Here is a 15,609-nt window from a genome sequence, read left to right as displayed (position 1 = left end):
ATCAGATTATAACCAAACACTTTCAATGGTATAATCAATACACCAAAAAATAAATTAGGTATTTTAGGGACCTCTGAATAAAGATTGGGGCAGTTTGGGGGGGGCGGGGGGGGGGGGGGNAAAGGGGAGTAAAAGCCTACCTATGTTTCTTCTTTATAGATGGATGAACGGATGGATAGATGGATGGATGGATTGACTTAATAAAAACTCAAAGGGGAACAAAACCTACGATGCTTGCCTGCCCCCATTCACTTGCAGAGCACTGCCATCTTATTCTCCTGTATACTCTCTGAATTTTATCATATTTTGTGTTTCATAGGTAATCTTAAAGCAGAACTAAGCGTTGGGGGTTCTCACTTGGCCCCATTCCGTTGCGGATGCTGCCATCTTTTTCTCTGAATCTCGATCTTTGGCCATCTTGACTGGCCAGGCTAGGAAGACATAACTCCTGTACAGACATGCAGGAGTTCATTCATTCCCCTCACAAGCTTTTGACAGATACCTGGAGCGATCAGGCAGTGGGGAATATTGTAGAATGGACATCTGCCTGTCCCTGCAAATGGACCTGCCTGATCGGGGATTCTTTGAAGAGGAAATTTTACTTTAACCTAAAAATCAATACTAGATGCAAAAATTATTCACCACCTGCTTGCTATGCTAGTCATGTAAAATAACAAAAAAATTACATACATAAACTATTCTAAAAAAAAAAATTATAACACATGGAAGATACTGCTTTTAGGATAGAATAGATTTATTGAGACATTAATCATGTCCTAATTTTCCTCAGATTTGTAATATTTATGTTATAATTACTTCTAAGCCTAAAACCTAATGCAATGTGCATTCCAGCCAAGTGTTATAAACATTTTTTTATGTGAAGTCCATAAAGTTAAATTTTCAAAGAGTTCCAAAGCTTACTGGAAAATCAGTAGTTCCAAGAGCAACTGCAGTCAAGCTAACTTGGATGGCACAAAATTTCAATGTTACAATATTTTTTTAAAAATGTCTTTGCACTGTGGTAGGTCTTGTACAGTTATAAAAAAATAATGGATGGATTGATTTCTTCTCTGTTTTAGTAGTCAAATGAAAAGAAAACAACTTTTCTCTGTTTTAGTAGTCAAATGAAAAGAAAACAACTTTTCTTGGGAAAATGTATCAGTTTTAAAACACTTTTAAATCCCACACTGGAAAAACTGATGTTGTTGCAATGACTATTGCACGAAATGAAATAAACAAAGAGTTGCCACCCTGTGTGATAATATGTGTGGAATCCATACACAGAAGTAATGTGTGCATAAATTAATGCTGAGTAAATATTTTACAGAATGGGGCCTTAAATAAGAAAAAAAAATACTTATATCAGACATTTTTTTGATTTAGGCTGCATCTCTGTAATGCTTGAACGCTAGAATAGCAAATTTGCACATAAACCTTGAAAAATTAAATGTACTAAAATCAAAATGTTCTTGATACCTTATAGCAATTAAAAGTACTGACTGCTTCTTACAGAAAAAGGGTGAGAAGCCAAAGCTAGATTTTATGGACTTTTACTGCTGAAAACAAGAAATCCCACTCAGCAATTACAGACCCTGTCATCAACAATATGTTCTTACCTAAAATACACTATGCCTGTCCTTTCAACTAGACAACATAACCCTTATCATCCTAATTGTAAAATAACATGTAAAACAAAACCTAAAACGACATGATTCTTGCCCATGATGAATGGTTGTGCTTGTCGTTGACGTTGCTTCTCAATCCACCCTGGCGGACTGATGAACAACTGAGAGTGAATGTCCGCTGTACTTTCCTATACAGGCCTTCACAGCTGAATCTATCTTTGTTTGGACTTGGTTGCCTGCCTATACCCTCTAAACTTTCCTATCTGAGAACTGAACTGCTTTTCCAAAAGTTAGGTACAATGCTGCATACATTTTGCCAACATAAGATATCTGAAACATTTAAAAAGACAAAATTACGGCAACCAAACCGACATATTTGCCAGAATTGCTGTATTTATTAAAAGCAGGGGTGTCAGACTCAAATACACAGGCAGCTAAAATTAAAAACTTACACAAAGTCTTGAAATTTATTGAAAAAATTGAGGATTTTTTTTTCTTTCCAAAAAAGAGGTTTTGCTTCAATTTCAATCTGGAACAAGCCTATAATAAAGCCTACATTTTTTTTATTTTATTTAAGAAAAAAATCTTATGCCTCTTTCTCTATTTGTAGCCTTCTGAGTTAAATTTCAATGGTAACTATTTTGCACAGGCTAACAATAATAATTACAATATTCTTCTATGAAAATGCAAGCATTCAAGTCCATGCCTTTGAATAACAAGGAAAAGTACAGCTGAGGGGGAGTGCTGGAAATGCCAGACGTGGCCAATGCAAAGCTAAATCTTATGAGTGGCCCGTCGCTGAAACTTCCTCTTCAATGAAATAGAGCTGCTACTAAAATTTCCAGCATTATTTGCGTCTATAAAACAGTCCATAGCGGGGCCACGCATAGGCAGAGAGCCCGCTGGTCTATAGACGCGAATGATGCCAGGAAGTGTGGTAGCGGCCAGCTGCAGTTCATATTTAGGATTCCTTTTGGGGCCCAAAAAAAGGACATTGGGAGCTAGATTTGGCCCTTGGGCCAGAGTTGACACCCCTGATTTAGAGTATTATTGGTGGCGGTCACTCAATTTTTATGTATCTTGCGACCTAAAATACTTACCCTTTAGATGCACAAACAAACTAGAATGATTGCAGTATCCAATTACTACAGGTAATGTACAACAGACAAAATAGCCCTATTACAGTTACTTTTTGCAGCAGCAGAATTGTCTTTTTTTCGACCTGAACAGAGATGCAGCAGATTTTATCCAGTCTCCATACACACTATTCCGAATTACAACACTATGTGTTAGTGATTCCTAACAACTGTCATCCAGTGGGAACACTCACAAATATTTACATTGACAGTATTTAACGGACTCCATTTTCAAGGTTGGATTGTATCATTATATACAGTGATGTTAATCAGCATTGACAGGAACAAGATGTACTTGCATCAAAAACCCCCTTTCCTTTATTTTTTCTGTTACCCTTATCGTTCTTTGGCCACTACCTGCTGCTACTCTTTCCAATACCCTTATGTTCCATGATGCTACCTCTTTTTACCCCATAAACAAGCCTTCTCGGCCCTGTATTTTCTATTTCAGCGTTCTCCCCAGCCCTTTTTAGCCGGGTGCACCACCCAGCGCTTTTCAGTAGCCACCTGGCTGTTTTTGGGTGGTTACTGAAGATTTGGGTCACAATACAGGGGCTGCCACCCAACTACAATTTCTTCCCACCCAGCTTAAAAAAAGTCTGGGTTGAACACGGTCTACCTACTGAGACTCTTTTGCATTTCAGAATTAAAACAGCCAATACTCACTGCATTAGATTGCAGTATTTATTCAGGAATATTATTTTAACAGGGTTTATTTAGTCCCAACATATTTTGCAGCGCTGTACATTAAATAGGGGTTGCAAATGACAGACAGACAAATAAAACTAACACTTGTTTTCATATTACATGGAGTAGAGCATGACTCTGCCTCTTTCTGTTTTGCTAGCTAAATATTGGTTTTCTCGGGGGTTTGTGGGCATTTCTACTTACCCAATGATAGCATTCTAAAGAGAATGAACTGTAAGACTATGGTCACCTTTCGTTTTTATGCACTTTAATTTTATTCAACAGATTCAAATCAAACGTTGGGCTTGAATTAAAGCACAGGTAATGCTTTGTATTACACTTTAAATGTAAAACATTCATCCATTTTTCATGTACCAATTTCCCACCAATATATTTCTACAGGGTATAAATTTGTTTAAAAAAAAAGTCAGCAGCAGCCATTATTAACTTGTAACACACTTGATAATGATAGGATCACCTCATGATCACAGGTAGGAATAGTGTTCGTGACTTTAAGTAGAGATTCAGAAGGTCATGCAAGACCATCTGTAGGAGTTTCATGATTCATTGTCAGATGTCAGAGAAACTGGAGTCATCCTTCACTGCAGAGGCCTCGAGATTTTATATCTCTACATACTGCTGCTGCTGTGCTCCAGGATGACTCCTGCCTGGTCTGGGCAAGCATTCGACTAGAACTTAAAAAATAAAATGCTAAAGCTATATCACGGCAATATACCACTGAGGGAGGATGTATAATTTATCCTTCTGCCAGAGCGAGGGAAGATTTCCAGATGGTATCAGTGTACTGAGCAACAGAAAAAAAGTGATTCCTTTCTAGGTCATGGAACATATTCATCTTAAATTATTTGTAGCTTACATTATCGCCATCTGACAATCACCATCCCAACAAAATGAAGAGATGATGTCCAGTCAGTCACTTATGTGCAAAATGTTACCGTTACTGCTACAGTCCAAAACATAGATTTAATTTTACCCATCTTCATTGCACTTATAGTCAGGCACCATTCCTCCAAATCAGGGGCACCCAACCGACGGCCTGCGGAGCTGTCAGATTCAGCCCTCTCTTTTCGGGTTCCCCAAATTAAGTTTGCATGTTGGGGACCCCCTGGGGGCCACGCTCATGGCCATGAACATTGGGGTACTGCCAATTGTCTGTGCACTGTGGTGCCCCTTAAAGTTCACAAAACTTCAAGGCTGCATTCAGGTTGGCAGTTAGGTTGCAATGCAGTTACCCCTTCCTTGTGTCATGGAACTCAGGCTAGGGGGAGACACTCAGTATGGCTCACTGCCGCCTGGAGTCAAATCTGCAGATGCAGACGGACTGAGTATCTGGTGGGGTACCTGTTACACATAGCTGGACACTTACCTTCTGTGAACTCCAGTTTGTCTGGAACAGAAGGATATTGGCAACTGGAAATGTGGGAGCCAGTAGGAAACTCCTTAATTCCCTTTCCCCTCAAAAATGTTATATCCATCATATCATGCCTATCCTGTCACACATAGCTATCCTCTTACTCTCTATGGACCCCAATTGTAACTGCAAGTGCAGGACTCTTGTGGCCAACTCCCCCTAAAATGTCATCACTACAGCACCATCACAAGATATGAAAAACTATAACTGGTATACCGTGCTACCCTGTCACACATAGATGGCTGCTTACCTTCTGTGAACCTTAATGTCTCTTTAACAGTAGAGGAAGGGAAATGAAGGATAAGTGGGGGACTCTTGTGCCACCCCCACTAAAATTGTATCACTCCTACCATACCATCGTGCCCTTATGTTCTTTGAATCCCAATTTCTCCTGAAAGGGGAGATGTAGGTATAATAAAATGTGGGATAAGTGGGGGTCACTTGTGGCTAACTCCCCCTAAAATGTTATTGATGCAACGCCATCACAGAAAAACTATACCTATCATACTGTGCTACCCTGTCACACATAGCTGGCCACTTACCTTCTGTGAACCCTAATTTCTAAGGAACAGGGAGATGTAGGGACCTGAAGATGATCCAAGAAATATCCATTGCAGAAAATCTTGATTTGTCATTTCATTTATTTGGTGCAATGTCAACAGAGACCCCCAGATGAAAAAAGGTTGGGCACCACTGCTCTAAATCATCAATGCCAAATATTGTTGGAACAGCAGGTGCCATGCTTTCTGACAAAGGACAGGGCATACGTAGGCCTAGGTGGTAAGGAGCAGGGCTAGAGTAAATGTAGTGGGTGTACCATCCACAATGGCTGTAAGGAAAACAAGGAAGTGAGGCTGTGATGAAAGGAAGCGGGTGAAAAGATTGTGGAAGAGGAGTAATGTCAATTACTATTATACCAGGCAGCAATGAGAATGCTAGTCACAAATTCAGTTTCTAAACATGTGTTCTTGGCAAATTGGATTTGGTTTGAAACATAGATACCCTGGGCTAGAAGGCTCTGTCCGATATGTGTTTAGGTCTCCCCTTCCCAAAAAATGTATCTCCTAATCAATCAATCAATATTCATGTCACTAACTGTCCTTCAAAGCAGCTCACAATCTAATGGCCCTACCTCAGTCACATGTCTAATACAGTCCAAAAACTGCAGTCCCCCTGCTGTATGATTAGTGACACAGAGATGACTACATCAAAAGTTTTCCCTGCTCCTAATTATTTCTAGCATATGTAAAATCGTCTCATGCAGTGTTTATTTTTCATTCTTTTCTCAGACCAACATTGAAATGTACACCAGTTTCCTTGTGTTTCCAGTTAGCAACCTAAACCCTAAAATTAACTCTTAATTCACAATATGTCAGAGGAAAAAAAAAAGTTAAACTTTCTGTGAATAAATTTTACAAGAAAGGGCCAACAGTGCAAAGTTACATATCTCAAGAGACGGCAGCTATATGTGTCCCATGTAATGTGTTTTACATAGCGGCTGCAGAAGTCTCCTTCCTCCACACAAAGTGGTTTTGTAGTATAGCTCACTAGAGATTTAAAAAAAGTATTCTAAACAAGTCCTATATGTTTTAGTGTTTGGCAACATCAATTAGTCATCATGGAAAGCACAGAATTCTATATCTGCTAATGGTTTAAGGAAATTGCAGTTACCACCATCACTTTGTCCAACAAAGCAAAAGTGGCAAAAGTAACACTCTAAATAACAACATATAAATGACAAAATTATAATTGAGATATACAATATACATCACGCATCTGTTTATAACTTAAACCATGAGCCATTCACTGACTGTTCAAGTAGACCAGAGCACAATGCCTTTTATTTGGTATTATAGACACTTACCCAGGTTATTAGAAGGATATCTCTTTCGCAGCCGCTCTGTAAGTTTGGAAACTTTGCTTTTAATGGCATCATTCCTGCTTAAGAATCCGTTATCCTGAAGGTTCAGTTCATATTCTGAAGGACATTGGGATACATCATCATCCTCCTGATACAGACAGTAGCATAAAGGATACAGTAATATTAATGATAATTCATGGTATAAAAGCAAAATTGTTATGTTTTATCAAAGTTTTGGCCCAAAGGGCTGGGTTATGCCAATGGTGGTATTGCAGCCAACTTTTTAAATGAATGTTTGTTTTTAGAATGCACTTGGACAACCAAGTACATGCATTTATTTTTTTCATTTGCTTTTACAGGGAAAGGAGGTTGTAATACACACACAAATTAGTGTGTTTACCATTGGCCACAGAACACACCTCTGTACTGTTTGGGAACCTGACATAGCCTTTTTGGGCCATTACATACATTATTATGATATTGATTTTGAGTTTTAATGTCCTGGTTGCTATGTTTATATAACAGCAAGCAGACAGATCACCATTTTTTAGATTGCCAGTCAGTGTTCACCACTTTAAAAGTAGAGAATGGCATAGGCCACAATAGGGATTGCTGGTGTGTTTCAAAAGTTTTAGACTGGTATCCCCAAAATAATAAAAAAATCTATGTACAAGCATATATCACTTCCTACACCTACACATTTCTGTAAAGTTTGGTATGAAAAACTCAGCACCTACAAAATTTTTTCCCCCTTTACAAAAAGCAAAGAATAGTCTATTGCTAGAAATCAGCTTTTACTACGTAACTATGTATTTTCTATTTGGGATATCATAGACTTTGGTATACCATTCCATCAGCAGATGGATTTGTGAGAACTTGATGATTCATAGCAATGGCATTATTAATATATGCTTCTTTTTTTCTTCTACTGACTTTTACTTTCAGTCTTAACCAAAATCGGATACCTCTCTGGTCAGTCCTTTCTTTACATGATGTGTCCAAAATACTTTTAATGAAAGCTATGTTTATTTCCTTGGATTAAGACTATTTTTTATTAAAGCCCAGGCAGCACTTAATATTTTCATGCAACATCAAAAGTCCCAAAGTTTTTACATTGCACACATCCATTCTGATGTCTTGCTGCTGTATGTTATTACTGAGCAGGCTTTACCTCTTGCAGTATCAGTGAAATCTACTTAAATATATACTTCTGCTCTTTTTTTATCTAAAAAATAATCTTTACCGCAAAATTATGTAAGACTTCATTGCTGAACTTATTCTAAAGTATGCCGATTGGCTAGATAAAAAGCTGATCTTTTGGTTTTAGTATTTTAAGTTGAATCAAGCATGCAGATACCTGTAGCACCTGCTTAGCCACAATCAGCCGATCGCCCAAACTGCAAACTCAATCTGGATCAGTGATTTAGAAGGTATTAAAGGCAGAACATCAACCAAGATTTTTTTTTTGTTTAAACGGAATAAGCAATGGCAGCTTACATTATCTTTTAGGATAGGTCCTCTTTAAACTGACTGTTCTATTAAATGCCATAATGGCACAATATACCGATTTGTTCTATATTGTTTTACTATATTTTATTCCAAAAGAAATGTAATTCCAATGACTGACTAATGTTTATTGTGTAAAAGTGTTGATTGTAGTAGGGCATGCAGGTATGTATGGCTGGGAAAGTAGCAGGACCATAATTATGAAATGCCAAAATAAAAAAAGCTGGAGATATGAGAGCATGATTTTTTTTAAATAAGCCATTTGGGAATCATTCTCCTTTATCACTTTGCCTGCACTCACCATGGTCATCAGTTGTTGCTCCTTTCCCAAGCAGCATGGACAAAAGAGAATACGGTTATAATCTAAATTTGAAAATGTCAGAAAAATGCCGCTTTCGAATAGATGGTCATCACAACTGTGGAACACATCCACTGTCATATTGATCTTACTGTTTATCTTACTGACCATGGAGTATTAGAGGAATGTGCCGAATAATGTAGCATTTGAAGCCAAAGCTTTTTTACTTGTATAAATTTACAAATGCGTAAAAGGACAGTTCCCTACATTTATTAAAAATGTTATGCTGGACACATTAACATAGGATTTAGCCAAGATAAAATTCAATCTTTAAAGTCACTGGGATTAATTTTGCTTTGGATAAGTAAAACACATCTAAACCCAAAACAACCTAATTCATTATTTTTTATTCATAGAAAAACAAAATTCTTACCCTGGAACAGGAGTACACACACCTTCCTTTTTTGTTGACTAGCACATCAGCCATTTTATTGGGCACACCTGTTAAACTGCTTATCATCACAAAATTTTTGAATGGTGGTATTACATCATGGATGTGCAGCAAACAAATCTGCAGCAATTGAATGATACCAACATATTATATGAACTAAAATAAAGTGAACCCAATAAAGTGTCTGGGTTAGTGTATGTGTGTATATTTATATACATACATAAAAATTAGGGGAACACAACGCAGTATAACACCAAGTTAATTAAACTTCTAGGATGTCAGTTGGTCCAGGGGGACCTCTGCTTACAGCTCAGAACCATGCAGCTCAACTGACATTTTCTTGGAACACCAGAATTGGCAGGTTCACCATTGGTGTCTCTCCACACATAAAAGATTCTGGAGATGCCTTGTAAATGTGCACATCTTTGAACAGAAGCATTGACCTCCACACGTTACAAAATGGTGTCCTATCTTGTGGTTAGGTACTGGGACAAAATCCTTGGACCCATTTTCAGACCTTACAATGGTGCAGTGAAGCTCAAGTTCCTCCTGGCCCTCAATGTCCCAAGACCTGAATCTAATAATGACGCTCTGTGACATTTTGTATCAGTGCATTCATCAAGTAGTGCCTCAACCTATCCAGGAGCTTACTGATCTAGGACTGGGAAAAGATCCCCAGGGCATCACACACCTTCTCATCAGAGGCACGTCCACAAGTTGTTGGCAGTACATAAATTAAATGGGGGCCATATACACTGAGCCACATTATTATTTATGAAATTCATGCAGGTTTTATCATTGTGTGATTTCCATTTTTACTTTTATTTTTAGTATGATTTTTACTCAAGCTCTTAGTAAGGTAATGGTTTTAATTTCCATTGACCGTTTTTATGTCATTTTCTTCTTAATAAATTATGCAATGTTATTTATAAAGATTTCCAACCTGAATATTTATTTTGAGAACCAATATGTAATTTTAGTGTTAATGTTTTGAGATTTTTTTATATATATATATATTTCATATTTTTTTCATGTTAGATATTAGCCATTTTAACTAATAACATAAAAAATACAGCAAACTTTGGAATCAAATTTTCACAGATGGAGTGAAGTGCTATTAGTGTGGTCATGCAAAAGACATCACCTTTTTTTATTGCCCAAGCACACTCCATTATCTAAGTGTGCTCCCTCTGTATAGCCATTAGAAGAGACAGTCCCATCTTTTTTTGTGCAGTTTTAAAAGCAAATAGGACACATTAAACCAATGGTGCTCAACTATGGTCCTCTGGAGCACCAGCAGCCAATGTTTTTCAGTTATTTTCACTGGCCTTGAGGACCAGAGTTGAGCACAAATGCATTAAAACTCTAGAAAATGTTGAATATTCTAGACATATCGTTAGGAAGATTAAAGGCCAAGTTTAAAAAAGAGCCTAATAAACCCTGTAGTGTGATACGACTCATTCAAGCAGCTCAGGAACCCTTCATTTCACCACATTAAAGGTTAATATATTAAAAATACAGCCTTTGCCTGGTTTATATAGTTTCATGCCAGTGTACAGACTTTAGCTTCTTTATCAGTCCTATGATAAACATTTAACCAATCCACAAAGTGCTCAAAAAACAGAAATAAATATTCACTGCATATTTTTAATAAGCAACTTTTACCTACCTCAATAGCATCTTTAAATTCATCATCGGGTTCAGCTTCCTCTGCTTCCTCTACACTCCCTGGAGAGAGGTCCTGCCACATATAAAACATTTTATGATGTGCTAAATATTCTTACAAATCTGCAGTGTAACATAACTACACAGTAAATGGAACATAGCACTATCCTTTCCTTAACTGCATCCAACTAAAATCATAGAGCTCCCAAATTGTATAACATCTGAATAACTAATTTTAGCCACATTAGGTTCCATCTGATGACAAACATGTTTCTAGAAACAATGATCATATTGGAAAAAAATTGTGTCCTTAATTGTACGGTATTTATCACAATTTCTTTCTTTTATCCACATCACTAAAATTATTTATTGCACAGCACTGCACAGGTTTGTAGTACCAAAAACAGGATAATGAAATAATTAGAAGAAAAGAAACCTAGAATATCTTTATATGCAAAAACCCTGCTGCCTGCCCATGCCATCGAGACCAGTTCTTATCCTGAGTAATCTTTTGCTGATGCACAAAAGTAAAATTAAAAACAAACTTTTTTGGGAGTGTTATTCTCTTGGGTCCTCTGCAGATGTAACAGGTTCCTCCTTTATGCATTACAGTAGTGACAGAGATAAGCAGGAGGAACTGGTTAGGGTTGGATGATCTAAACTTCCAGGAGTGTTACTTTCTTTGTGGACAGGCCTATGTCAATGCTTTGTTATAGTGACAGGATAACTTTAAAAGATTAGTATTTTGGGTTTTTATTTTCTCTGCATAAGCTTGACTGGTTGTATGATTATGTGGTGCCACAAGCTTTACCCTCAGAGAAGTGGTGGTGCACATTAAGAGTATCTTTCAAGTGAACTGTAAACCTCAAATTTAGTGCACCTTTAGCTTAGCTAGGAAGTTGGAACCTTTTTTGCAGCCTGCATTCTTTTAAAGATTGACTTGGTGGCCAATTTAACAATAAATTGATGTGAAATCCCACATTTTACAGTAGTTAAACATCATATGAAAGGCATCAGCCAATAAGGGCATCTGTCTGGGTCTGTTCTCTCTCCCAGGAGATTCATGTTTGTTACCTATTGATATAATGGACAAGAATAAGCAGTGAAGGTAAAATTCCCCAAAGACATATGTTACCTTTACAGATGATAATTTGGGTTTTGAAACAACTGAGTGGATTGAGTAAGTAACCTATTCCACCTATTCCCCAACAGGGCCCTCTGAGTCCATCTGTGAGCAGTTTTTCCCCCCTTAGCCAAGAACACACCGAAAGGATAACACCAAAAATACAATTTCCAATTGTTTTATCAGGGAAAGACAAGATTCAATATATATATATATATATATATATATATATATATATATATAAATAACATAAATCTTTATTCTGTATATTCACATCACCAATATCCTATCATATGCAGAAACAATCACAAGTAACAGGTACACAAAGGTATAAATCTAGGTCTCCCAATTATAAATGTTTTGCAAGAAGCAAGGAAATTGCAGATATGGGAATTAGGATGTTTGTAAAAGTGTGGCAGGTAAAAAGGGTTTTCTGGCAAAATAATTATGATCTATGAACATGTCCAATTTTTGGGGTCAGTACAGTATCTAATCTTTTCACAGAACTAACACATATGTAAATGTTACACCCCCTTTTCCGCAATAGTTTAGTTTTACTGTCCATTTAAATCTGCTTATTATAAAGGGAACTCACATGAGCCAATTGTACTGATGCATAGCATGCAAAATGCAGCATGTAATTGCTTTGCTCTGGGCAATCAATTATTAGAGTCTCAATCCCAGTTTTCAGCTTCTATTGGATAAAAAGTGCACATTGTATTATACTTTCTTTTTTCTAGATGACAGCAGGTAAAAGCAGAATGACTGCTCTTTATCTATTTTTTATTATTCATATGAATCCAAAGTGAAATTCACTGGACAGGAAGAAAGCTTCTCTCTCCTGCCATTTACATGTTTATTGGACTAACAACAAAGCAGAATATATTCCATTTGGGGGTGATTACTTTAATAGAGCCATAGCTAAGCTCTAACCCATCATTCACAGGGAAAAAGCGATAGCTCCAATTTCATTATAAAGTCTAATCTGTATTTAATCTTTTCAGAATAAAAAAACTTGATCAGCAAAACAAGAACTTGACAGCAACGAGTCTCTAATATGTTATACAAGAAAAGATCATTGGACAAGGAAAAACTCTATTGCAGGAAAAAAGCATTTTTTAGGTAGTGTTTTTTTCTTGTTAATAGTGTATGCAGTTGTTTTAGGAGAAAATAGATATACAGTTGCTTTCCACTTTTAAAAGGTGTATAATGGCAAAGGAACCAGGAGATTGGCAAGAGCCATATCCACCTCTGTATATATGTAGAAACAAAGCATAAATCCACATTGGTACCAATGTTTTAGAAAAATCTTATACTTCTAGACAAATTTGTGAGGCTTAACTAGTTAGTTAATAGTATGTATTTTACATCAAATAAAATGTTATTCACACCACACTAACCTATGTGGGTTCCACTAGTTTAAGATGGGTAGCTGGATTGTATTAACTGGGAGCCTGCCAAAAACAGACTCTGGCACCTATAATCCAAATGCAGACTATGGTCCAGGGCCCAGATATGTTAACAACAGTAGGACTTTAATATAGTTTGACTGTAAATCATATCTATACCCTAGCACCCCTTAGCCTGTGGTCCCTTTTGTTTGGTTAAAAGTAACAGTTTTATTATCTGTTTGAGAAGTTCAAAAATACTTGTTGATCCTAAATTTCATATGTCTAGGAACTATTGCAAAACAAAAAGCAAAATATAATATATTCTTTTATTTTTCCCACCTGTAAGTAAACTTGTGACCCTTTTTCTTTTGCTTCGGTTCGGTTAAGTCATGATTGTTATTTTACGTTTTGGATAAAGAGGAGAAAGTGTAGAGCCATTGTTTTACTGCTATAAGGCTCTGTCACACGGACTCCCCGTAACTGTACCAGCAATAACATTTTGACAGTCTGCAATAAGAGGCTAGTAGGCTGCCCATCCCTAATCTACTGAAAAAAAAATATTTCTGTATGAGACGCTCTCATTCACTGCAGGTACTGTTGATCAGCCTCAGCTACTTAACATTCCATAGACCTGTATGAGGACAGGAGCTGTAATGGAGGAAACAGCAGCTTGTTGATACTGCCCTACCAACTCCCACATTGCAAAAAAACAAAAGGGTTTGTAAACCTTTACCTCTCTCTCTGACAAATAAAATTGGCCAGAGAAATTAATATTAAATTATTAGAGGCCAGATTGCACAATTTAAGTTATGTTACACAGTATTTTCACTGTAAGTAATGGTTTTGTTGAAGCTTGTCCAAAGCTCTGGAAACTTTAACTAGACCCATGTTGTATATAACTAATAATTTCCAATTAAATAATCTGGAGGTTCTATCATTCAAAATTTTCAAAGTGTAGGAATCCAACTGAAAGATGTGGTTAGTTAAAACCCTTAAAGCATATGGTTTACAGCAGTGGAAATGTACTTTTCTGCTCCTATTGTGCTCTAAGTTCCAATGGGCAAACACTGAAAGTGTGTTATCAGCTCAAATTTTTCCAGGGCTGTTGGAAGCAAAATGAACCGTGTTTCCAACGTAAATTGAGAAGCAATTCTGAAATCGTACCAGTTTATGGCTTGTAAACTCTGAGCTGTCCGAGCAGGAGGAAAACTGAGGAGAAAGAAAACGGAGGAGGAAACAGAGAAGAATGAGGCATTAAAAAAGGGAGAAAATGCTTTTTAAAGCAAGAAACTGGAAAATAAATTAAAAAAAAAAAAAAACAGCAAGGAAATTGGCCAGGGAGAAGAATTCATATAGTACAGCAACCAAAATAGAAACGGGAGAAATTGAATTACTGTTATGCAAAAAGGGAATACTTTTTCCGAAAACACATTCATCATGAAAATAAACAAAGCAATATCTCGGCCCACAAAGGAAGGCCGGGCTTGGTTCCAAGCTTGGACGAAGTGCACAGGCTTTGCCAGGCTGTGACTGATTTAGGAGATTCCATCCAGCGTCAGTACAGGAATACAACTCTGTGGGATCCCAGCATCTCCTTCCAAGTTAGCAGATGGGTAGTCAACTCATTACTCAGGAGGGCAAAAGAGTTTATCTTACTGTCCATAGAGTATTAGAGGAATGTGCAGAATAATGCAGCAATTATATTAGGAGGATAATAATTATCAGATGCTAAGAAAATCATTTGTATAACCAACAGGATGAATTATAAAGAAAGTGAAAGATGAATTAAGCATTGGATTTTGTGCTCACTAAAGAAAGACACATTTGCTTTTCATAACATTTTTGGCTTGTATATGTTTTCATTGAACATGAAAAGGTAGACAAGAAACTGCGTACCAGTCTGCAACTGAAAAAGAACAGCAAAAATCAAAAAATAATATTTGGCATTTGTTTCAAACTGCTTTCGGGTTTCCTATTGAGAAAAAACTCTTTTACAGTGAAAATAATTTAGCCTGTTATTAACCACCTAAGCGTTACACTGAGGTCTAGATTTCTGTACCAAAAGTGATCCACTGTTTTTCATGAAATTTTTTTTTAAATTGTAGACCTGTAACTTACAGAAATATGTCCGAACAGGGGTTCTAGTAGCTAATATGAATATAAAAAATGTTTGAAACACACAATCATGTAAAAAAAAAAAAAAAATTACTTTTAATAAAATTAAAGGAAAAACACAAAAATCAGCAATGTAAACAAATCAAAAATACTGAAAATACTGAAACAGCAATAACTCTGTATATTGTAAAGTACTATATTATTCTAAAACACCTCCCTAGTGTGGTAAATTTTAAAACAGGGGGACGCACAGAGTCCAACGTTACATTCAGGGCAGTGGAACCGGGTTTCCTTCCGGATCTTTTTCCCATCCTCCCCT

General features: G+C 36.8%; 1 protein-coding gene across 6 annotated transcripts in view; it reads right to left on the bottom strand.

Annotated features, from left to right (window-relative positions):
• Positions 1 to 15,609, bottom strand: part of ZFYVE27 (zinc finger FYVE-type containing 27) — a 70,433-nt gene that overhangs the window by 21,212 nt on the left and 33,612 nt on the right. For 3 of the 6 annotated variants that reach the window (XM_072424443.1, XM_072424439.1, XM_072424441.1), the window contains exons 8-11: positions 14,340 to 14,384; positions 10,666 to 10,737; positions 8,549 to 8,569; positions 6,745 to 6,889 (exon numbers count right to left, since the gene is read on the bottom strand). In XM_072424443.1, coding sequence (XP_072280544.1) covers positions 6,745 to 6,889; positions 8,549 to 8,569; positions 10,666 to 10,737; positions 14,340 to 14,384 — 283 coding nt within the window. The remainder of the gene's footprint in view (positions 1 to 6,744; positions 6,890 to 8,548; positions 8,570 to 10,665; positions 10,738 to 14,339; positions 14,385 to 15,609) is intronic. The other 3 variants (XM_072424442.1, XM_072424440.1, XM_072424444.1) reach the window with 3 other exon arrangements.

The sequence above is a fragment of the Pyxicephalus adspersus genome, chromosome 10, assembly GCF_032062135.1.
Source record: "Pyxicephalus adspersus chromosome 10, UCB_Pads_2.0, whole genome shotgun sequence".
In the NCBI taxonomy this organism is placed as follows: Eukaryota; Metazoa; Chordata; class Amphibia; order Anura; family Pyxicephalidae; genus Pyxicephalus; species Pyxicephalus adspersus.
The sequence above is the reverse complement of the archived record's forward strand: the minus strand, read 5'-3'. Positions and strand labels throughout refer to the sequence as shown.